The 25,901-nt window shown below is 37.0% G+C and overlaps 1 protein-coding gene across 4 annotated transcripts in view; it reads left to right on the top strand.

The window, feature by feature from the left end:
• The first annotated feature begins 5,775 nt into the window (after positions 1–5,775).
• Positions 5,776–25,901, top strand: part of LOC141437458 (uncharacterized) — a 65,594-nt gene continuing 45,468 nt past the window's right edge. The window contains exons 1-2 of one of the 4 annotated variants that reach the window (XM_074100843.1): positions 13,991–14,202; positions 24,483–24,591. In XM_074100843.1, the coding sequence (XP_073956944.1) occupies positions 14,176–14,202; positions 24,483–24,591 (136 nt within the window). In that variant the 5' untranslated portion in view covers positions 13,991–14,175. Of the gene's footprint in view, positions 6,120–13,990; positions 14,203–18,101; positions 18,277–18,744; positions 18,778–24,482; positions 24,592–25,901 lie in introns of those variants that run through there. The other 3 variants (XM_074100844.1, XM_074100847.1, XM_074100846.1) reach the window with 3 other exon arrangements.

The raw sequence follows: 25,901 nt of genomic DNA, 5'->3' as shown, positions 1-25,901 counted from the left end.
GTGGTGTGCTTTATGTTTGCATTAAACTCTAGTGTGCTAGCTTAGCCTAGCGCCTCTGAAATTTGTGGTTTATCTATTTCCAGCAGGAACTTAAGTGTACCTATATCATAGATAACCTAAATTATAGGGGTAAAAGCATTTAACTTTGTAATAGTGGACATAAATATTTTTCCTACAGTTCAAGTCCGTTTCAGCTAAGTCGTTATAAGGTTTCCCTTGACCTTTATGTAGGTAATTTACATAAAGTCGATTTGAGATGTGCGGGCAACGGTCTACGTAGCCGGGGCAACGGGGTTCAAACACAACATTTTTTAATCTATTACGGTTTCCAGACTATTCTAAACACATTCGACACTTAATGCCGAACTCAGAAACTTTATTTATTTCAGTAGCTTACCCTGGGGTCCGTGGTCATGTCTCAGGGAGTCCACAGATAAAAATAATACCTTCCTTGCAGTCGGGTAAAAAAATCAAGTTAAAATATATTTAACTTGATTTAGAACGCCTAGTAAGACGTTACCCGCGACTCAGGCCCCCGCAGAATACGTTTATCGCTATCTCGCGGGATCTATGCAGTTTCCCGGGATAAAAACTATCCTATGTCCTTCTACGGGACTCAAACTATCTGCATACCGAATTTCATCTAAATCGGTTAAGTCGTTTAGACGCGATTGAATAACAAACATCCAAACATCTTCACAAACTTTCACATTTATAATATTAGTAGGATACGTAAGTAAAAGTTTGTTTTAGGGATCCACGGATCATGGTAAGCAGGCAGGTTAACAATAGGTACAATACAATACACTCTATAATGACTCTTTATTGTATACCAGAAATAGTAAGCGATACAGAAAACAGGTAGGGTAAGTTGGGAATCTCTGGAGCTTTAATAATAATAATAAATAATAATAATAAATTTATTTCAGACCAAGGATCCATAATTATTGTTTACCTATGTTTATTTGTAGTATGTTTTAGGTACTAGAGATCTATTATTATTATTATTAATCGTTTATTTCATAATGACACATTTAAATAAATTATTACAAAGTAAATTACACTGCCATGTTGGCAGTTAGAATGCTCTTGAATTCTTGATACACTTGTGTCTTACATCTTACTTGTGTCTTTGTGAACTTTAAAGCTAAATTCATACTAAAGAGGACTTTGTTTTAAACTTTCGCGGTTTTCACTCATAAATAGGTACGTAATATCTGATACATAATTAATTACTACGATATTATATTGCTATAATTACCTCGATATTTCGACCACACCATTATTTACAGGGCTATTCAGTCAAACTAACCTGATAACCAGTTGAAGTACTCCGAAACAATTTGAAGGTACCTTGTGTTGACAGTTGACACCGACCAAAAGCAAGCACATTGTAGTGGGGACCTTCTGATTATTGAGTTGTCACCGATTACTCAGATTTCACGCAAGTCGTTTTGTAGTGAATCTCGTGGTGGCCGAGTGGTTTGAGAAGCCGTGGTGGCCGAGTGGTTTGACCTATGGCCTCTCAAGCAGAGGATCGTGGGTTCAAACCCCGGCTCGCACCTCTGAGTTTTTCGGAATTCATGTGCGAAATTACATTTGAAATTTACCACGAGCTTTACGGTGAAGGAAAACATCGTGAGGAAACCTGCACAAACCTGCGAAGCAATTCAATGGTGTGTGTGAAGTTCCCAATCCGCACTGGGCCCGCGTGGGAACTAGGGCCCAAGCCCTCTCATTCTGAGAGGAGGCCTGTGCCCAGCAGTGGGACGTATATAGGCTGGGATTATTATTCTAGTTGTTCGCGATTGTTGTTTATTTTACGCGGACTACCTGCGCTTAATTCCATTAATCAAAGGCCACGTATACTTTTGTCGTAGGAATGTAAGTACCAATAGACCCAGTATTGATCGACATTATAATGGGTTGGTAACTCCGCAGCCGGTGACCAGTAATCGCCTACCACAAATAACCCATGTCACTTTGTCTAGCGTTTGCATTTGAGTTCATAGAATCTGAAAAGTTTTGCCGGATAGTACGATACGTTTTTTAAACTTAGGTAGCCAGATAAAGTTTGGAACCTAAGTAGTTAAAATTAGAATATTTTTGATTTCCGTAACCTGTCCTCTCCCAGAGGCACAAATTTGTGCCCAAAATCCTTCGATCCTGTTATCCTGGGAGGTGACAGGTTAAATTTAAGAACAGTGCCGGTTTTAGCACTTCCAGCACCCTGCGCGAGATTTCCAGGTTGCCCCTTGCCCCCAAGTTTTGGGAATTTTATAGTTAGTATAGGCATCGCTCAATGAGCGATGGGGCCCTGGGCCACAATACAAGTAACTTGTATTGTGCCAGGGTGGTCGCCCCACCGCACCCTACCCTACCGCCGCTACTGTTTAGAGAGCATTCAAGACGTCAAATGAAGTTAATTTCTCTAAGAAACTAGTGGCCTAATTTCTACTGTAGTTAGGTTAGTATGTATAAAAGCTGTATAAAAGATAATCAAGAATTTAAATTAATTATGATCTTTATTTATGACTTAATATTAGTTTGTTAATAAATTGCTGTTGATTCATACATGTTTGGCAAAAGATGGTTAAAAAAGTGAATTTATTTGGTCTCTTCTGTGTCATCACAGATTAAGAAATATTATAGTCATGTCAAAGTCTATTATTAGATACGAAACTTTGCGCGGATGTTTTTAATACAATGTAAACGAAGACCTGCATGTACTTTTTCGATTGGAATTTCAATTCAATTGCCAATACTGCGATACCTAACAGGTCACACGAACGAAGCCGCAGACGAAGTGACCTATCCACATATATTCTTGAGATAATCGCGTAAATATAATAAGGTAAATAATACCGTACACCACCCCAACGCCAGTTATAAATATAAACACGGAAGGAAGGGCTGGCAGTTTAAAAGGATCCGGGTCGCAAATTGACCTAAATTTTGGCGGGAATTGGAAGGTAGGCGCCGGCGGCTGTCATCATTTCACGCCCAATTAGTTTCGTGCTAAATCGTAAATGTTAACAAATTTACAAAATCGTATACCTACAACTATCCCTACGCAATCTTAAACTTATCGGTGTGATACAATATTATTGTCGTTCCAATCGTTTATTTAACTTTTGACAGCTCGAGTACTAATTAAAATAGTGATGCCCTGATGCGTTCCTGATTCGATTTCTTTTAACAATCGATTTTATTCATGAAGAAGTACATTCATATTTTATTTTTGCTCAACATTTTGCATTGTTTTATAAACATTCACAGGTGTTTCAGTTACTTTATCTTACATATTAAAATAAACCATTTATGTTAAGTTAATATGTTTATCACTTCCGACGGTAATTTAGTAATTTATGAAGCGGCAAAACTGGACGCGGCAGCGACGCCAGTTTGTTGTCACTCACAACGAGACGCCCGTGGTAGGTATAATTAAAAATAGTATTACAGTGCCTATTTTAGTTGTTTTAACTTTTTAATCCCTAAAGGCATATTAATGTATTTATTATTTTTAAATGATTTTGATATAAAATATAATCACAATAATTATAAATGTATGTTTTATTTATAAAATCGATTTACTTCAAAACCGTTTTTATAGTCTATGGTCATTAATTACGAATGGGAAATCACTAAGTGGGCGGGATCCGACAATGAAGTACGGTATTCTCTGTAGTACATTGTACCGAATATTATTGTAAAACTTCACGTGCGTGCTCTGTCAAAAGTTAAATAATCGATTGGAACGACAATACTTTAATTAAGTTAAAAAAATCACTGTTAACGTCTAACATATTGCTCGTTTGGGCCGAAATCGATAAAAAAAAACAACTAGGTAACCCCCTTATTTAAAAATGCTTGTCAAGCTTCTGATAATTCAACAATGCTTTGTATTTATCTGTCACAAATATCGACATAGACAGATCCCGATAGACAAGCAAAAACACTTGCTACGCGAGCGAAGCCGCAGGCAAAAACTAGTTAAAAATATAAACTATCACTAATAAAATCGATTACACACCTTAGCATATTTAATCGAGAATCGCAATAAATCGATTCGAATTTACATTGTCACAACCCTTTAATTGCTTAATGTCAGGTGTCACCGTACCCATCCTATCCGAAAAGTACTATAGTTTCCTAATAAGGCACGGCCAACGATTTTTTCTACGCATTGCGCGGCCGACACGCTCGCCGCACAGTAGGTACTATAATGGACTTATCTAACCCTTCAAAAATATGTAGGTACCACAGACTCTTATTCAAACGTAATAAGGCCGTAGTAACATATTTTTGAGTGGTTCTAATTATCATAAAAGACAAACAAGTATCAGGAAACATTCACGACACAATGAATGTTTCCAAAACGTAGTTTTTATATAATCCGCGGAGATGCGAGTACGTCGTTGTTTGCTTTGCGCGTCTCGGGTGCGCCGGCGCAGCTTCTTTGTTTCCATGCTTAAGTCAACACGGCTCGCGTTAGAACTGTGAGGCAATGCAATGGAATTATAAATATTTTATAATTATTTTAGATTTAAATTCGAGAGACTTTGCTTTTGTAGACTCTGCGTAGAGAGCGCTACGAGTGATCGTGCCTGTCTATTTAGACAATATAGGAAAAGTAAGTCTAGAGGAAATAAATAATATTCAAATCTTTGATTATATACCAATACCAAAGTTAAGGTTTAGCTTACAATAACAAATAATATACTTAAAGAAAAAAAAGTTAAGCAAAAGGTTAAATATGCATATCCTTCAAAATGTTTTTGTGCAGACAGAGGCCCCTAAACAAAATTCAAGGCGTTCGTTCTATTGTTAATGAAATACCTAAAAAGCAGGGAGCAAACATCACTTTTATATATTTTTACATTCAGCAATAACATTAGGTACTCATTATTGTTATCTACATTGTATTAAACATTATGTATGTATTTACCTATTTAAACTATTTTTCGCGCATATAAAATTACTCATTATTTTACTCATGGTTAGTAAAATTAGTAATACGGGAAGTAGTCCAAAATAGAGCGTATCCCTGATAAGGGATTTCTTACTCGTACAGCTAACTTGCTTATGTGAGGAAAAAGCACAATAAATAAAACCGTGAGACCGTGACTGACTGACTGAAAGACAACGTACCTACAAACCAAACCACTACAGCTAGAGATATTAAATTTGGTAGCCAATACCCTGCGTAGAGATCACATAAAGGAGCATGTAGAAAATAACAAAGTTTTTTTTTACTAAAAGGATTTTCGGATCGCCGGACGGGAGTCGAGATTGAAGATGTTGTGTTCGGCTGGTTGGACGGACCCCCGGTAGTCTAGTAAACTTTAGTTAGTATGACACCTCTAGCGCGTAGGCCACAAGTGGTGTGTGTGTCAAATTTGAATTCAGTCCGGTGATCCAAAAATCTTTTTTTTTATCTTAGATTTCGTTGAAGAAGCCAATTCAATAAAACAAATAATATTTCGAACGGATTTTGTGAAATTGCTATACAAGATAAAGAACTAGACTTATTTTTATCATCCCACAGAGGGAAAGCAGGGAGCATAAGCTAGTAAGGGTTATTGAGTAAATAGTGACTTGCATAAAATTTCCTAATTATACTTTTTCACATATGAGGGTCTAAAGCTATATATATCTACATATAACTTCTGAAATATAAACATTTTTTTTAAACTCACTTTAAAAACACGCCTTGCCGCTCTCTAGTTTTCTCTGTCCGTCTTTCTAACTCGCCTATATTTTCCGAAGCGCTCGGTTTACATCACTCGTACGCCGGTTACGAGACTGATCACACTTATCGCTTTTTCCGAACTAACGCAATTTTCCATACATTGACAGCAGAGATGTAGCCTGTTACAGGTTTCACCGACTCGTGCGGTAATTTACGTATAGATTACTTTTCATTGTTTTTTTCTTGTTATTTGAGTGTGATTTAAGCACCTTATATACATATATGTAGCATAGTTAATGTTAATTTTGTGGTACACTCTAATTTTCGCACAAACTCAGTATAGTAAGAATTTCGAAGATGGCTCGCATGATGAGGAGCAACTTGGTGATCGCTATGGGCGAGGAAGAGGAGCCTAAGGATGATGAAGGTAAGTTGTTATCGTTACGTGCTATGAAACTTTAATAACAAAAACGTAAAACGAGCTTGAAGCCTTTGTCTGTATGTTTATTTGCTCCAATGTGTGTTTGTTTTGACGACCAGATGGCCTAGTGGTTTGAGAACCTGACTACGAAGCTTGAGGTCCCGGGTTCGATTCCCGTGTCGGGGCAGATATTTGTATGAAAAATACAAATGTTTGTTCTCAGGTCTTGGGTGTTTAATATGTATTTAAGTATGTATCTATCTATATAATTATATGTATCCGTTGCTTAGTACCCATAACACAAGCTTTGCTAAGCTTACTTTGGGACTAGGTCAATTGGTGTGAATTGTCCCGTGATATTTATTTATTTATTGCCTGAGAGCCTTAAATTTGATGGATTTTTAGGTTATTATCGTAGGATTTCGAACCTTAAAGAGGGAAAAAAAAACAAAATCCTTATATGATTACTCATTTATCCGTGTGTATCCGGCATTATCCGGTGCTGTGTATCAAGTTTTGACGATCGTAAATAAATACATATTATGAGCTCTTGAAAGCAGGATTTCACACCGCAATTGAAGGAAAAACCTGAAAACTGTTAACTTATATATGTATCATATTAAAAAAAGCATTTTATGGCCTACAACATTTCAGTTGATTATAAATGACCTACTTTCGTAGGCGATGGAATAGTAAGGCGATGAATGGAATACGCGGCGCGGCGTATCTGCGTCAGGATGAACCCATTAGGCAACACATTTTCCATCAACGACTCGACTAGGTCGTTCCAATTATGTCACAGCCTGGAGGTCCCATTTCCTTATCGTATCATAAAGCTTTCCTGCATAACAACATAGTGGACAAAATTGCATACGATTGCATAAGTAGGTATACATGTATGTGATAGTTTGAATCATACAATAGACATAATAGATATCATATAATAGATTGTTACCATTCAATAAATTAGAACATAAATAATTAAATTAACTTACAATGGATTAGAAAGAGAGATTCAACGAAATATTTACCTGTCTATACATACTCGTATATAGCTACTAGATGTTACCCGCGACTCCGTCCGCGTAGAATTCGGTTATCGCTATCCCGGGGGAATTATTCAATATTCCGGGATAAGAGCTATCCTATGTCCTTCCCCGGGACACAAACTATCTGTGTACTGAATTTCATCTAAATCGGTTGAGTAAGTAGTTTAGACGTGATTGAGTAGATAACAAACCTCCAAACATCTTCACAAACTTTCACATTTATAATATTAGTAGGATTACTCAATACATATTGATTGTTTTAATATAACGTACAATATTGTTCGTTTTATATGTTTTTTTCACATTATCAATTAAATTTATGGAAGTTATACTTATCTAATTAAACTACATGCCTTATCAAATCAAATCAATGGGTTAGGTACAGTCAAGTTCTTAAACTTCTGAGCAAAATTTTGATCAAAAATATGTGAACACGACTCTATTATTAACAGCGTAGAAGCGTGTTCAGATATTTTAGATCAAAATTTTGCTTAAAAGTTTACGAACTCGACTGTGCTTACTTAATATAAAACTGTAATTTTAGGCATGTCTAAAACATGTTTTGATTTTTTGTGCCATATTTGTTTCAGCCAAAGAAAATTTATGAATTATGACAAATACTTTGTTGACCATACAATACGTTTCATTAATGGGTCCCGAATTAGAATAGGTAAACTTAAAGGCTTTGAAAAAGCTAAAAGTAATGACGTAAACACGTATTGTGAAATACTTTTCAGTGCTACGTCAAAATATAGTTCTGTATGGGACAGACTCATTTTCAAAGAAAAGAACGAGTATGAAAACATTCAAGAATTTCAAGGTCGCTCGTGTAGGTAGTTTAATATGTTTACCAATATTGGTTGATGGGTATTTTAGTGCCGGGAATGATGCGGGCAGGTTATTTTCCTACTTAAGTTTTAGTATATTTACTTATGTGTTATTCTTTTATTAATAAATGCGTATAAGATATTTAATCAAAATATGTGGATCTAACAGACACTCACAAATTATTTTACAATAAATACTTATGAAGTAATGTCATTCATCCATGATACATGATTCAATAGACACCAACCTACGATTTGTTTTTCGACAACACTGACACCGCCGGGCGGGCGGGCGCCGCCATACAAATTTCAATTCTCGTCTCGCCTCGTCTCGCCTCGCCGGTGGAAAATCACCTTAAGACAGCCGGTGAAATTACTGGCACTAGGTATCCCATCTTAGGCCTCTAGGTTGGCAACGTATCTGCAATACCCCTGGTGTTGCATATTTTTATGGGCGGTGGTGATCTCTTACCATCAGGAGACCCACTTGCTCGTTTTCCATTCAGTCGAATAAAAAAAAATGTGACTGATATTTTTGCACACTCCACTGTGGCAGATATTAATGCAGGTGACTATACTTTTAAGGTGCTGCTAGACTTGATCATTCACTTGCAACAAAACATCGAGCATTCTAATTATATTTATCCGTTGCTTAGTACCCATAACACAAGCTTTGCTAAGCTTACTTTGGGACTAGGTCAATTGGTGTGAATTGTCCCGTGATTTTTATTATTTATTATTATTATTTATTTATTATTCGCCAATTTTTTAATTTGTTGAACTGATGCCGCCAAGTTTAGAGCCAAACATCGCTACGAACATTTACACGATCATTCTACCTAGTGAACGTTCTAGTTCTAGATGAATTAATTAGCTCGCTAGAATTCTCGCTAAAACGCTCATGTTTATTTTGTGGGCTTTTGCTACAGTCGAGTTCATAAACTTGTGAGCAAAAATTTTATCAAAAATATCTGAACACGACTCTACGCAGTTAGCAATAGAGTCGTGTTCAGATATTTTTGATAAAATTTTTGCTCACAAGTTTATGAACTCGACTCTAGGTACAATACTCATTAAATACAAGTGAATTTTCAAGTAGTGTGATGCCGCATGCAAAGTGTCGTAAAGTCGTAAAGCTGTCACGATGTGAGCGACAGATGATGATGAAGAGATGTTCAAGAGGTTTATTTAAATGTAAGATAGAAGGCACCTGTAACAATGCATACAAAAAAGAACTTAATATAAAACTAATAAATTGGGACGTTGTAAATAAGCAAAAAACGGTTACAAATGTTGTAGGAATTACAATTGTGCCTTCAAGATCCCTTAGAGGGTTAAGTAGAACAGGATACAAATGTGTGATGAAACTGGTTATAAAACACTAATTAACTGCACTATGAAACTGTTATGATATTATGATCGAATAGATGTTGATGTCAAAATAATAAAAATATTTAGCACGTCCTTATAGTACGGCTGCTGATCGTCGAATGAATTATGACATAAAAACAAAGTGCTGAATTTGAAAGTACAGTGGATATTCGAAAATTGAAATTTGAATTGAATTTTTAAAACGAACCAAAGAGAGAGAGGAAGAGTTTAACAATCGACAAGGCTTGATCAGCCTTGTTACAATGCAACGCATTTGCTGCCGGCTGACAAACCCAAGAATTCCGGCGGCGCTGCAAAGTTTCCAGTGCGGTCGAATCGAAAGGCTTGAAAATTGTGACATCGACACCGGGCGGAAATCACGAAAACGCATGAAGGCGTTCCCGACTTCCCGGCAGTGAATGCGGATATGCAAAATTCAAACGCGTATCACATACCTACGCATATCCCGATAGCAGAACAGAAGACAAAAAACTTTTTGTTTAGATGTGGTGTAGGTACATCTGAATCCAAGATTAATGAATCTCTACCACACTAACTAAATACCGAAATTAAAGGATTTACATTGCTTTTTCTAGAATTGTAGCGCGTGACCTCATTTAATAATCCAGTGATTAATTAAGCTTCTGGGTCAAGCTGTCGTTTTACTTTCTTTGTACTCTACATAATAATATTATTTTAAGTTTGATATTATTAGGCTACCACCATTTTCTGAACATATTATACCTGCCAAGAGCGAGCGCTATGCTATGGCATTATTTTAGTAGGTGATTTTCGATTAGTATATAATTCAAAAACTTATTGACGTGTTACATTATTTTCCATTTACCTGCCAAGAGCGAGCGCTATGCTATGGCATTATTTTAGTAGGTGATTTTCGATTAGTATATAATTCAAAAACTTATTGACGTGTTACATTATTTTCCATTACTCGGGTTAGGTATACAGACAGTGTTGTGGTTTGAAACTTTTCCTTAACACTTTTACGTGCAGTGGAAGTCTGGCTGGACGTCATGCCAATAGAAATTTTATTGTGCTTCATCCAGTGTACGTCAACTAAAGACGCTCAGACTGTTCTAAACTTATGAAGCAGTAAGTAGGTTTTTACAAGCTTTTAGTTAACTTGCCCTGTTCGTTTATTTATTAATTAGGGTCAAATCTTGCAAGTTAAATTTGACCCACTTCCAGTAGTTCGATTGCCTTGAAATTTGGTAAACTTATGTAAATCTGGTGACAATACAATAATGTGATAATGACATCCTGGTAGTCCGGCCAGGATCGTCTCCACAGGACGGAACTCTTCAACGGTTAATGGCATCGACTCGAAATTTGGTATTCAAATGTAGTTTGGGTGACAGTATAAGTACAGTCAACAAAAAGTACAGTCAGCAAAAAAAACTGTTTTTAAAAAATATTTTTTTATCATAAACTTATTTGGGGTTGAGTAATAAGGGCCAAAGATACTAAATATGTATGTCCTTACTTCTGTTTTCGTGGTTTTTGTTTTTAAATTTTATATGAGGTGCTTTATAGCAGATGGGGGCGTATAGTCGGGAAAAATCTATTATAAAACGAGACGGGAAGGGAGGGCCCAGACAGTGCCGGACTTCTCACCGGCTGAAAACCCAACTCCTTGGAGCTGAACAAGTAGGTTAGGTACCTTAAGTTAAGTATGAAACTGCGTCAATTTGCTACTGTAACAATAATTTGAGTTCAAACTACTCTTCAGGGGCTCAAAGACTTAAGATAGTGAACGCTCTATCATTTATAATATTTGCACAGAGATCAAATATAAATAGAGAATGACGCGAAATAATTCCGAGTGCTAATTCCCGTTCGTGCCCGTCAGAACAAATGATAAAATGTTAAGCAAATAGTGGAATAATTTCATTGTTTTACTAAGCGTTAGCAATGAGAGCACTAGTTTTTATTACACCCTAAGTACCTTTATGTACTCACGTAAGTAACATTTAATGTACCTTACTTAATAAAGTATATCTACGAATTAATTTAGGTTTAAATTGTGGGTTAAATAGGTACTTTGACATAAACATTTATTAGTAAAATTGGGGCGTTAAGTACCTTACCTACACAGTAAAATACAATTAATCTCTTTCGGACAGTAGTGCAAAAACAAACAAATTATCATTTAGATAAAATTTTATACCTAAACAGCTAGTTCTAGGGACAGATAGGATACTTTTATCCCAATATTCCTACGGCACCATGATTTCCGCATGTGAAATAGATACCAAAAACCAAACTGCTATGTTTAGAGACATGCAATTTTATACCAGTATTCTTCATGCAACGTAATTGAAGATTATATAGATTATGTTGTATTATTATATCAAAGAAATCTATATACTGATGAAAACTTCTTAAATATTCATACCTACCTAGTTTTAAAGATCTAAGCGTACATAACATACATACATATAATTACATAACATACATGCATACGAGTACACTATGTTTTATACCAATGTAAAAAAAATCCCTTGGGATATGTATATTTGTCCCTAAAGTGGTGGGTTACTACTTGATGCTCAGACATGACCTTAATTTATCCAGGCTTCATCTCATCATCATCATGCCCGGCCTATTTGCGTCGTACTGCTGGGCACAGACTTCAAAGAATAAGAAGGCTTGTGCTGTAGTTCCTACGCGGGTCCACGAGGATTGGAAACTTCACACACACCTGAGGTTATTCATCACTGTCCTGAGGTTATTAAGGTTTCATACATTTCTGGTACGAGTTTTTCCTCTGCTGAAAGGAAACCCTGTCTGTTACACACCCTCCAGATGTTCTCGCTATGGAAGCGCGCGAGAGCATCTGGACGGGGTGTGGTGTAGACTTAGATCAACGCGGGCTTCCTGCGGAAGGGAGTAGCCATTCGCCGTGTTCCCCTCTGTCAAAGTACATGCCCAACTGGGCATACGAATTTTATAAAACAAGGCGCGCTCGGATTTCGAACTAGACCGAATCGAGTCGCGCGAGTGAACGCTGCAGTGCTAAAAATGCCGAATTGTTCAGTTTTCTGCTGTAAAAACAGATCTGGGACATCAAGCTTGCAAAAAGATGATGTTACATAGCACATGTAAGTAAATTGTTATCGTATTATTGCTATTTAATTACTAAACAACAAAGTCGTATATTTTATCACAATATTATTGTCTGATTCGTGTACCAACATCGAGTCCGCTCTACCGTACAAATTTCGGATCGGTCAAGCGATAAATCCGACTTCTCGCCGATGAACAACTTGTCAATGTGTGAGTTTTGAATTATCTGTAAACGAATTATTAGTGTATTTGTTGGATTATTTATGTGTTTACATCGTCATTACAGTCAGGTGGCAGTTTTGTTTTTGCATGTAAGTAAGTGTGCGGAACTGCACTTGTGTGCACATTTCCCCCCCGCAACAAACGCCAGAATTATTTTAAAGTAATCTACCGCTAAGGCTGCTCCCTTCCGATAGGAAGCCTGCGTTGCTCTAAGGGTGTAGGTTATGTAGCTCTAGTGCCTCGGGAACGCGCGAGTGTCTTCGCGCGCGTAACGCTCCGTCTGGACCGGGTCCTAGGCTACTACGGCTGTTAACCAAGACTTGGGGAAACTAGACAACTGCGCTATTGCACAAAACGCTGGCGTAGACACTTTCCTTTTCCGTAAAAGCTATTTTTGCGTTTCTACGAACTTAATTATTCTGTTTTTCTTTAATTATAATATGTCTTCTTAATAAGTTCTAAAAGAGATTTAATTTCCGATACTATTGCAACGCATAAAAACTTTATCGTAAGTACGTCTGATATGCAAAAGGAAAAGACGTCAGCATTTTAAAATCGCTATGAAAATTTAGGCTCAATGCAAAATGGAATACAATCTCAAGTTTCAATTCAGTTTAAATAGATTAAAGTCATCCGAACCTATCCACGTTTCCTCAAAACACATTGCACCACATGACTACAATTGTACCTAATAGATCTACTACGCAGGCGCCGCATTCTGCTCATTGTGATTTCAATAAAGCAATTTAATGGTTTGTGACTCGATTGCTGACGACCTGTAGCGTGAGACACATATTGTCACGTCAAATTTATATACCTACCCACCCGTTTTTGTGGTTAATATTAAATATTTATAAGAGATCACCTGAGTTGCTAATAAAACATGATGATAATTGTAATGCGTTTTGTGACGACTTCGTAGCGTCTTCGAGATAACTTGAACAATTTTTTTGGAATAAATTGTTAACGTCAAAGTACGTTTTATTAGCAGAATGACTGTTAGAAGTTTATTAGTAGAATGACTTGTATCTCTGTTTTCTTCCAGCTTACAAGGAGCGCAATACTTACAAGGAAGGCAAATGATAAATCACTTGCAAAGTAATCGTGTAATTTTGACAAATTTTGCACACAACTTTTTTTACTCTTTGACTAAGCAGGTACATTTTCAACGAAACATTGGCACGTCATGGCAAATCTTTGTCAAATGTAGCGATATCACTCAAAGTCACAGACAAAAGCTAACGAATTCGGCATGTTTAGATTACCTATTTAGCGTCTCTCGTCCGCGGCACATCGCCAAATAATCAGTCGTCGCGGGGTGTTTGGCGAAGGCTTTGCTTCGGCGTTATGTAAGCAGCATAGCGTTTGATTAGCCCTCTAGTGCCAGTCAGTGTTTCGGTATACGTGCATGCGATCACGCCTCCTAATGCCGGCTAGCCACCGACCGTCCAGTGCCTTATAGGTCCTTTCTTTTAACAACGCTAAGCTTTTTATTAATTAAATGTCACTATGTACGGATGGATAAGAAACCTCAGCGTGAGTATTTTATTAAAATATTTGCTTTATAGTCAATATTTGAACTGTCGTCGGAGGCTTGCGATATCTCAGAGTGAAAACTGTTTGTAACGGTGTCAGTGTTCTCAAAATGGGGCAATGAGCAAATTTTACTTTGTTGTTGGTATGCCTAAGTTTAGAAGAAGTTCATTTACCAACTTGGATAAATCGAATCTTTTCACTTCCTGTGTACTTTGATTTAACCTTTGCAGGTGAAAAATGCATTCCCAGTCAGCTTATAGCTACTTAATTCTACAAATAATATATGTTTTAATTCAATTTGTATGACTAAGATAAATATAAGATTGCCTTTAAGTTTCAAAACTTTATGGAAATATAGATAAATGAAATTATTTTTAATTGTGTTCATTTGGAATCTACATAAGTTATATGTATATACCTACGTGGTCAAACGAACAAGCACAAGGTTAGAATTTAATGTTAGCATAAACTAGATTGAGCGCTATTGAGGTTTCTGGGGCCAGTTGCCCTTAGTTCAGTAGAGGTAATAAAATACTTAATCAGTTACAATTTGACTTTATAAAAGCAAAATTGTATGTTTATAGGAGCTCATGTGACCGCGTGATAATCAGAAACGATACGTATCCGACAAAGTAAACGGTGGATAGAAAGTACTTATTATGGAAGTATGTTCTTTTTCTTTTTAAATAGACCGCAAGTCCTTCTTATTAGTATCGTTACTTATAGGGAATGCGAATAACTATTCCTCGATTACAAGCTTTGTGGGCAGGGATTAAACGCTACTTAGCCTGGCGCTAATACTTTAATCAAATTACGACGTCGTCAGCGTGCAAAGCTAAAAGTATTTTTATTAGAGTGTAGTAAAATAAACGTACAATAATTAAAATAAGTAAAGTTTTTTTAGACATGGCAAGTCAAGTTCATTAGTTTCATTACATATTTCAGTTCATCATAGCTTAAACCTTTATCTTCAACGTCGTGAAATCAGTTGGTGAAAACAAAACCGGCAAAGAGCGTGTCGGACACGCCAAAAATAGGGTTCCGTAGCCATTACGAAAAAATAAGAAATATTTGTCTAAGGATTTCGTATTTTATACGGAATCTTCCAAGTTTAGGTATATTTTATACCTTAGGCTGCTATTTACTCATAAACTACTAATAGTTCTCAAGCAAACTTAGCCGTTATAGTTTTCCTTGAAAGTTTGATACTAACATCCTGATTTTTTTCAAATTTTTCCACCCACCGGTTTAGATTTTAGAGGGGGGGGGACGCTCGATTTTAATGAAAATTTGCACTTTAAAGTTGAATATTTTGCAAAAATATCAATGAATCGCAAAATCGTCTTAGCAAACCCCTAATGGTTTTAAAAGACCTATTCAACGATACCCCACACTATAGGGTTGGATGAGAAAAAAAAATCACTCCCACTTTACGTCTATGGGAGGTACCATAAAAAATTTTTTTTAGTTTTTTATTGTACCATTTTGTCGGCATAGTTTACTTATATATCCGTGCAAAATTACAGCTTTCTAGCATTGATAGTCCCTGAGCAAAGCCGCGGACAGACAGACAGACAGACATGGCGAAACTATAAGGGTTCCGTTTTTGCCATTTTGGCTCCGGAACCCTAAAAATACATGATCACGGAAACAGCGCAACTTATTTACTAAGAGTATACGAGTGGGTATACTTTTTGTTTGACGAATATTAATTAAATCAAATAATTTCTGTCACATGTTATTGTTTCAAGTGATAGTCAACAAGATGATAAGTTTGTGTAATGTGTATGTTTTGCAGGCTGTTATCATTTGACAAATTAATTATTTTTACTCGACTTCAGAGGTAGGCGGACGCAGTTGCTTGCTGCGGTGAACGAACTATCTTAGGTAAACAACATGGAAAGGTCGCGGAAGGGTAAACAACACCTAAAAATCGCAACAGCACGGAAATTTTCTTTTCTTATTAGTACCTATACACAAATACCTAAATAAATCCCACTACAAATTTTAGAAACTCCTAAAATATTTTTTCTTAACAGGTTTAGGTAGGTACCTGACAAAAGAATATCCCAACCCAGCAATGGGACGTAAACGCATAAGTATAGACCAATGAGTGAATTAACTAACTGGCAAATAAATCACATTCTTAGAACAATCGTACACTTACAATATATATATATATATATATATAGATATATCTATAATATACATATTTAATTTCCACGATGAGTATACCTATGTCATTAAATATTATACTGCGGGTTTTTTTTAGTTGTTAAAAACTTACGCCGTATTTACATAGTAATTCTCTTTTATTGTCCTTTTATAATAAGTACCTAATAATCTACATAATTTTATCTGTGTATTTCTCCTTTCATGGAAATATCATTATTGCACATGTACCTACATTATAATCTGTTTACGTGGTTTAAGAATAACCACAGAATAGATAATAGTACTTACAAGTATGGAGAATAACATATCGTGAGTCTCCGCTCAGGCGCAGATCACAAATCAATCAGATCAATAGCGTTTAACAACAACAAATAAATGGCTACGTATGCAGGTGTTTGCTCACCATTACATCAGCAATTTGCCACGGCTGGATTATTATGGTCTTACCGTTGAGGGTAAGTCTGTCAGGGCAATAGACACTTACAAATATAATTAGATTACTAATGACCAGAACACTCAAAATTCACACTTAAACAAGAAAATCACTTACGCTCATATATTTCTGCATTTACGAGTAGCGACTGTTTTTTTTCTCGTCACTAAGTAGCGTTACAAATTCGTAGGCGTGCCACCTAATAAATATATTAAATAAATAAAGGAATTACGACGTACTGTACGATTAGCATACTGTCGTAAAACACGTTTGTGAAGTGTTAACTGACTCCACTTTAGGTAGGTACGTTAGTAAATAAAATCAAAACTGCTCTATTTATATATTTTATTTTAAACGTATATGGAATTATAGCTACAAGTAGGTATAGTCACGATTTTTTGATAATGCTCCGTGTCCAAAATGGATAATAGTAGATTGTACGTACATCAAGGAGATAAAGCACTGTATTATGTCACGGGCGCGATATTGAACCCTGAGCTTAACGAAGGACTGCAGATTTAACTCCCGTGCTAAGACAGTCTCAAGTTGTCGCGCGTTGTAGGTGTTTATCGCTGTAGGTATGGACGAGTGACGGATGCCTGCCAGCGGGTTATAATGAAATTCAGTACAACATTACACCCCGGATCTATTCTGTGACCCCGGCGAAAGCCAAGTGCTATAATGTTTTCTTTGAGAAAGGTTTGCATGATATATAATTAGGCATTGTCGAGCAGGTGGTGTGAAAAATAACTTACATATTTACTCAAAATTCATTTGTACATAGGGACACAAACCCTAAGTCGTCACACTTTTATACACCTACCTACAATAAACTTATATATAACGCGTACCTTTACGTACCTTAATCAGGTTAAGCTGCGTATAATAAACATGATGGGTATACAATATATGTATATCACTGTATTTACTCGAAACGTGATCCTGTCATCTCCAAAGCATTGTCCCAATTGCAAAATGTTATCTCGGTAAATCTAAACATGCATGTGGGCAGGCTTCATTCGTCGTTCTTGTTTGTTAAGCGCCTGCCGCTGATACCGTCTTCGTGTGCCAGTTACTTGCCCTCTGGCAAACATTCCGGAGGCGCTGGATGGAGGCAAACTCCCAGAGAGTGAGCCGCTCGGGCTATCTGTCAACAAATGGACTATAGAACTTGCCGTTCTTCATACGATGAGTCGTTATTTAGTGCTAATAATCGTTACCGTTATCTCGACTGAGTCTCGTCGAGAAAAGTCAGCCAGTATCGCGTAAACTATAAGATAGTAGTGGTGTCTGTGACTATGTTAGTATTTTCAGTGAATTAAAATAATTATATAGTTACAACAGTTTTGTGTTGAGTGCGTCAGGCATGGAGTTCCAGTACTATGGCAATCTCGAGCCGCGCCCGCGCCGGCTTGACCGCCCGATATGGGACGAGGAGGACAACCTCTCTGATCGATATATCAATGGTAAGAATATTTTGTAGGTCAAACTATCAACCTCAGAGGCGTATTTAAAGATTTGGCGCCCCGGGCCAGTTAGGTTTGCCGCCCCATGGGTAGCGATAAAGTAGGTATTTCACATATGAAAAAATATGAAAAACCGGCTATAGATGGCTTCGCCGCCCCTCACAGCCTGCCGCCTCGGGCCATGGCCCCATCGGCCCTAGGGTACTGATCAACCTATAAAAGCAGATACATCGGTGTTACTTAAATAGAGGCTAAATAAACAAATCGAGATTTGCAAAATAGTCAATTTTAGTGTGTAGGTACGTAGGTGTTGATGTATTGATAGTTTACGAGAACGACCGCTGTTGGCACTTTCTTGTTGGAAAATAACTTGTACCTTGAAATGTGATAAATATCTCCTTGGATAGTTGTAGCAGAGTCTATTTCCGCTTTGGTGTATATATATTTAAGATAACCATAAGATAAGTGCTGTTTTATGTACCTATGTGTACCAAACCGCAGGTAGGTGCAGTAATTAATTAGGTACACTTTGTTTGTTTGTTAAAGGATGATATAAACCGGGCAAGTGCCAGTCTGAGCGGCGCTGTGAGAGTTGTTTACAAATTCAGTGGTTAAGAAAAAAATGTTTCCATCATAAACATATATCACGCGCCATATAAATCTGCCTAAAAGTTCATTACAAAAAGCAGTGAGCAAAATCGCATTTTTTATGCGACGTCTTTACGTTACTCCCGGATTGTGTTCGAATCGCTTAACGGTATAGTGCCTATTCAATTATTGGAATTATACCTTTATAGTTTTTGTTGTACTAGTCGGGGCAATGAACTTTTAGGCAAAGTTAGGCGGCGGAAGGTATACTTAGATGTTTTTGCAACCATTCATGTTAGAAATGAAAATCAGTAATTTCGATTTTTTCCTTTAAGATTGCTACAAATAGCTTTTAATACCTGCATCGATCATCACTGAAAACCTATGAACCAATAAGTTCAGGCATTAACGTAGCTACTTCTAAATATAGGTACTTAAACGTACGAGTGCATGTCACTGTCCCAATAGTTGGCATCTTTAATCTTATGTCATTAAGAATAGAGATGACAGCAGGGTGTCGTCTATTCGGCATTAGCGCGTCGAGCACTGACGTTTACCCTATATAGTTCTGTTCCTTAATGTTACAAAAGTAGTAGAAGTACCTAATAAGAAATTTGTTACTTAGTAGAAATTAATTTACGGTCATCTATACATTTAAAATCAAACCTACCTTTTAATTACTTATTTCTTCTAACCTATTTTCACTATTATTTGTAATAACTAAATACATTAAAATGTTTTTTTTGTTATGTTTTTTGTTTTCTTACAATATTTAGGTACAATTAGGTTTAAAATGTAAAAATCCCTCTTCCACACAGGACATTTTCTTTACTTATATTACAATTCTATTATTTGACACTACCCCCAATAAAATTAGTATATATATAGTCGATACGTCAAGTAAGTAAGAATGATAAATGCCGGTTCAATCGCCTTTCGGCCCCCTTCCGATCTCAATCGTAAAATGAAAGCAAAATTTCATTGAAGTACCTACTAGGGTTGTCACTTATACATACTCGTTATGTATGGAGGAATGTGTCTCCGAAGCGGTAACGTTTCGTGTGCTCTGCTTACCCCATTTGGGAATACAGGCGTGATATGTGTATTTGTGTGTGTGAGTGTGAGTGTGTGTGTGTGTGTGTGTGTGTGTGTGTGTGTGTGTGTGTGTGTGTGTGTGTGTTTATTCGTTGTTTTGTATTGCAAATAATAGTAAACTGAGTTTCGGATTCTGTTCAATTATTATTTATTTGCATTATTTTGGGTACCTCCCTACTTACCTAATATTTTAGTTCATCAATTTAGAGCCATCGCCACCCTAACTGGTTGTGGTTGTCATACGTCATTTCAATGGATTTTGATCCCTGATTACACCTTTGGATAAAGAATTAGATTAGATCTATAAAATCGCTAAATTATATCTATTTCTACAAATTATCTCAGGAAACCACAGATCAGATTTAGATGAAAGGTAACTATATTTACTCACGTGCCAAATAGGGATACGTTCTCAGTTCAAATATATAATAACAATAATAATAATAAATCCCTTTATTTCGGGCAAATTGCCCCATACAATATTTACCTTACAGATTAATATACATATAATCATAGTTTTAAAACTAATTTAATTTGGTGATAAAACGGCTACAACGGATAGGTATAAATATGTTTGTCTAGACTGGTGCTGCTGACGGCACGCTGAAAGGCATCGATTTGTTCTAAGGATAATTTTAGCTCTTCTATCTCAGTCAGAGCACGGTTTATCCAAGCGCTCAGCTCACTAAGTACTTATACCAGGAAATGAATTAATTTATTCATCATCATCAATCGTTAAATCGTGATATTATACTAACAAAACAATTTTACAATACAACACGATGACTCTGTAGTGAACACCATAACCAAAACATAATCATCAGTACAGAAGACAGAGATTTTATGCAGTTACTTCGACGAAACTGGAGTAGACAGTTCCATAGCTCTTTTAAAAAATATATCCATAATTAGGTATCAAACTCGGAACGTTGCGCCCATGAGGGCATCGTACTAGATGGCGCACAGAGATTTATTATGCAAAGTTTACTATTTAATACGAAACCGTACCATAAAAATATCTGCCACAGATAGTAGACAGTTCCATGTCTCAAAACACAGACATTCTTTTATTTGCCATAATTAATTTCAGATATCCACAAAATTAATCTAGCGTAGCTCAAACTCATTTCGGAGACCTCACGCTTAGCGCCTCTAGTGGCGAATTGCGTAGCGCGTCGTAATAAGCGAATAGATTGAACATTCGGGTATGTTCTCACCTAATAATCAAACATCGTTCTACCTGTTAAAAAACAACAGTTACAAAACGTTAGAACATTTTCCAAAAGGCCGTCAGTAAATTCAGCGTAAATATTTGATTTGTTACAGTTCCACGTGAAGCCTTTGTAGTCGTGTTTTCAAGTGTAACTAGTAGGTATCTCCTTGCCCTAGCAATGCGTTATCACGTGCCAAGATCAGGAACAGCCTTAGTGCTAGATAACACTAGCACTCATTGCAGCACAGGTTACAGCAATTAAAAATGAGTTGTGAAGTCACTTTATTGTTTATTTCCGATTCGAGTTTCCGGAAACGTTTTAAAAATCTAATAATGCACTATTAATCAAAGTCAGAAACTAAAGAAATTATTATGCCTTACGAGTACGTTGTTTTTGTAGAAATACCTCTATTACGAGTATCAGTAGCTATGTACATTATATGTAATGTATAAGGAAGCACTAGTATTATCAGTCGCTTTTTTTAGTTTCATGAAACGTACTTCCCAGTTAAGACCCTCTAGCTCGCATAATCATAAATCATTAATTCAATTCAATTCAATTCTTGAAAGTATAGCTCCATCGATACTATCGATGATTCCGCCAATGTCGAGGTTGGAAAAGACACTATCATTAAATCATTAATTACTTTGTTGAAAACTATAAGTATAGCCAATGTCTGTCACTCTCACAAACAAAACTTCTTAATCTATCCACTGTACAATATGAATAACTATTTTAAAATCCATTGCACCATTTAGGTTGCAGAGCGTGCCAAAGAATGCATATTACAATTGAAAACATATCCTTTATAGTAGGTATAATTTATTTGTCCATTTGTAACAATGTTTTCATTTATACCTTTGTTTTTTTAAACGTTTGACGAAAGCCCAGCCGGGTTCACTATCGTCCAGTTTAATTGAATTCGTCTGTGCAAACTGCAAACAAAATGGATTCAATTCCTATCGTCGCGCAGGCGATATTGCCGGCTAAAAAGACTTACGTAGTGGGATGTTCTTTACAAATATATCATTGGAACGAGAGAAATAACAGTGTTTTCTAAACGATAATAATTACTTAGCATTCCTTGGTTTCAGCTAATGCTAGACAAAATACATTTACATTTTAAGTGTTATTTAATTTTGAGTTGTCCGCAATTTAATTCATTCGCTCAATGTGTGAGAAAGTAAATATTTGGCTACGATGAGAAATGTTACTAGTAAATTTTCTTAATCTTAGCTCCTAAATACATATTTGTGATAGCTTGGGCAAGTAGGGCAAATCAGTCACGGAATGAATCGGATCAATTTTATACTATTCGTATATTATCTCATCACTTCAATGTTTTCAATCAGTTGTCTATTTAGGGACGGTGTCAAGGTCTAATACATTTCTTAAACCAACGGGCGAATAGTGGAGCTTCATAAATAAACAACATTTATTACAAACAGGTCAAGATTGTGCTAGAAATCAGTACACCGGATCGATTTGGAACCAATAATAAATTGTCCCGCGATTCTTATAAAATAGATCATCATATATGATTGTTATTAGTTGCTGATAATCGGTTTTAAAAGTAACTCCTTTGCTATATTTAAATTGCTAAAGAGCCTATCTCATGCAGTCACTTTCAGGGCCGAATTTTGTGTTCTGGGGCAACAAAGGATTGGAGCCCCCCTGCGCGCCCAAGCGATACCCCACACTATAGTTTTGGATGTTAAAAAAAAATCACCCCCACTTTACGTCTATGGGAGCCATGGGAGGTACCCTAAAAATTTTTTTTTTAATTTTTTTATTGTACCATTTTGTCGGCATAGTTTACACATATATCCGTGCAAAATTACAGCTTTCTAGCATTGATAGTCCCTGAGCAAAGCCGCGGACGGACAGAGAGACAGACAGACTGACATGGCGAAACCACTTATAGTTTACCCTTAGGTTCCGTTTTTGCCATTTTGGCTACGGAACCCTAAAAAGGGAGTTAGATTTTCAAATGACGGATTTAAGTGATTTTATAAATCTTTCTAAGTACGCATAGTGACATTAGCAATGTTGAAAAATACCGTCTCGTATCTTTTATTTTTTACTGTAACGTAAGGATTTTATTGCAAATCAAATAATATACATTTTTAGACGACCAAATGTAGCGACTCCTAGCGGTTAGAAACTCCGACCATGTTCTACATATCGAAGTTTCTCAACGGTCGCATATATACAAGTTCCGACGCTCTTCCTTAGGACTTCGGTCCCAGGCATAACACCTGCCTGGAGAGAGATCTCTCTATTGGAGCTCCCCCAATTGGTGACGACAATGTTCGAAGACATCCAAGACGAAGACGTCTCATAGCAGGCCAGACTAACCACACCGTGCACCACTAGCATGTACCTACATATGCCTGGTGTCTACAGTGTGACAACCCCAACTCAACGCAGCTCACCGCAGCTCAACGCAGCTCAACACGGCTACCCACAGCTACGCAGCTCAACGCAACTCAACTCAACGCTCGCCAACATAGCAACACACTCAAGCAACTGGCACCTGCAAGCGGCCACATGACGCACAGACTGCACCGCACTCCACTCCGGTCTAAAAAGGGGGCTGATGTAGCGACTCCTAGCGCCATCTAGTGAACAACAATAGAAACTCCGACCATGTTCTACATCGCGCTATCGAAGTTTCTCAACGCCGTCGCATATATACAAGTTCCGACGCTCTTCCTTCGGACTTCGGTCCCCAGGCATAACACCTGCCTGGAGAGAGATCTCTCTATTGGAGCTCCCCCCACACGGGGTTACTTTAGGAAATTTTGGGGCTACTTTGATAGATTTAAAATGGTTATAAAAACGCAAATATTCATATCTCGATTGAGCAAATGAAGTAAAAAGATAGGTAATTTATGAAGGTAGGTATTTCACTGCCACTGATGGTCCAAAAAAATAAGGACATGGCGTAATTAACCCCCGACGCAAAAAGGGTTATAAGTTTGACCACTATGTGTGTCTGTCTGTGGCACCATAGCCCTTGAACGGGTGAAAGCAAGTTTTCTAGCGATGGTTAGACATATTTTAGTAAAATCGGTTTAGCCGTTTTTGAGATATTGAGCTTGGAAGTGACAATGTTGGTTTTCCGCCTTTTTGTTGGTTAGATTATACGGTACTCTATGGCACGAACTGTGACTTTCCACGGTGTATGTAGGTCAGATTTCGTGTGTTATATTCGTGTTGCTATCGTGTCACCGCGGTGGCGGTACATTGATAAAATATAGGCACAAACAAGTTTGTTTACTAAGAATGTGAATGTTTTGTTAACAGGTAAGTGGCGGAAGCGAGAATGTGCAGAGCTCGCGCCCGAGGGCGAGGCGCGAGTCCGAAGGTGAACCCAGGGGGGTCGAGTCGGCACGATACCACGTTTCCCAGTTGGGTATGTACTTTACACAAATGCATGTTTCTTGTTTTTATCTGCACTTATCGGGTTCTTATCGGGTTCGATTCCCGTGTCGGGGCAGATATTTGTATGAAAAATACGAATGTTTGTTCTCGGGTCTTGGATGTTTAATATGTATTTTAAGTATGTATCTATCTATATAATTATATTTACCCGTTGCTTAGTACCCATAACACAAGCTTTGCTAAGCTTACTTTGGGACTAGGTCAATTGGTGTGAATTGTCCCGTGATATTTGTTTATTTATTTACTTATGATTAGTTTTGTGTTCCCGAGCGTACTTACAAGCGTGAGGCCTTAAATTACGAAGTGCAAAATTCGAACTTCTATAAATCCTACTGACGCTTACTTTATTTAACTCACTGCTGGTTCGTGCTGAGGCACCGACCGACTTCAGACTGGTAGAAAATTATTTTCATGGTTTTTTTGTAGTCGGTTCCATTTTTTGTTTATATTTTTTTTTACTACTACCAAGATTTTTATGTCACAATAAAATTACAAAAGTGCAAATTATGTTAAATCATCCAAGTCTTCACGCGTTACTCTAGTACTCTCATCCGGTAGTTAGTAGGTAAGCCTCAGTTCGGCACTCGAGGACCTCTCGTAATTGCAATGCGTATACGCATGAACGGATCGCGTCGCGGCACATTTTCTTCGCTTCTGCGTTCGTCCATGTATTTATTGATAAGAGATCATTAACGGAAAACAAAACCTTCGTGCGGCCTTCGTACTATGTGATTTTACGTGCGTTTACGGTAGTAGTGTGGGAAGTGACAAACACGTAGTGATCTCAGAAATATATACGTACACGTACTATGTGAATGAATGCAAGGTGAAGCCAAAATTGTATCGACAAATTAACTACTGGTTGATGATACTGTTTTTGGAGATTCTTAAATTTAAATTAGCTTATTTGTGCCGTTGCTGAGTAGTAGTTACCGGTTTTAGTTCTAAATCACTTTATGCAAAGTATAACAACTGAATCTATAAATTATGGAACAGAATTTTTTCATCTAAGTATAAAATATGGAGGTTTATAACTTTTCGCGATTCTCACTCATAATTAGTATCACCCGGGCGGGATGCACGACTACGGGTTATATTGCTGAAATTACCTCGACATTTTTGACCACAATGTGTTGTCGAGGAGGTACTTTGAAGTATATTGGCATGTTGTAAGGATTTAGAACACAAGTTTTATTGTTGTAGGTTCATCTAGGTATTTCTCTGTTTTTCTCCAAATAAAACAATACAGCAGCTGTAGTCTCCTCGTGACCACGGCCTACA

The sequence above is a fragment of the Choristoneura fumiferana genome, chromosome 17 (genome assembly GCF_025370935.1).
Source record: "Choristoneura fumiferana chromosome 17, NRCan_CFum_1, whole genome shotgun sequence".
Classification (NCBI taxonomy): domain Eukaryota; kingdom Metazoa; phylum Arthropoda; class Insecta; order Lepidoptera; family Tortricidae; genus Choristoneura; species Choristoneura fumiferana.
The sequence above is the reverse complement of the archived record's forward strand: the minus strand, read 5'-3'. Positions and strand labels throughout refer to the sequence as shown.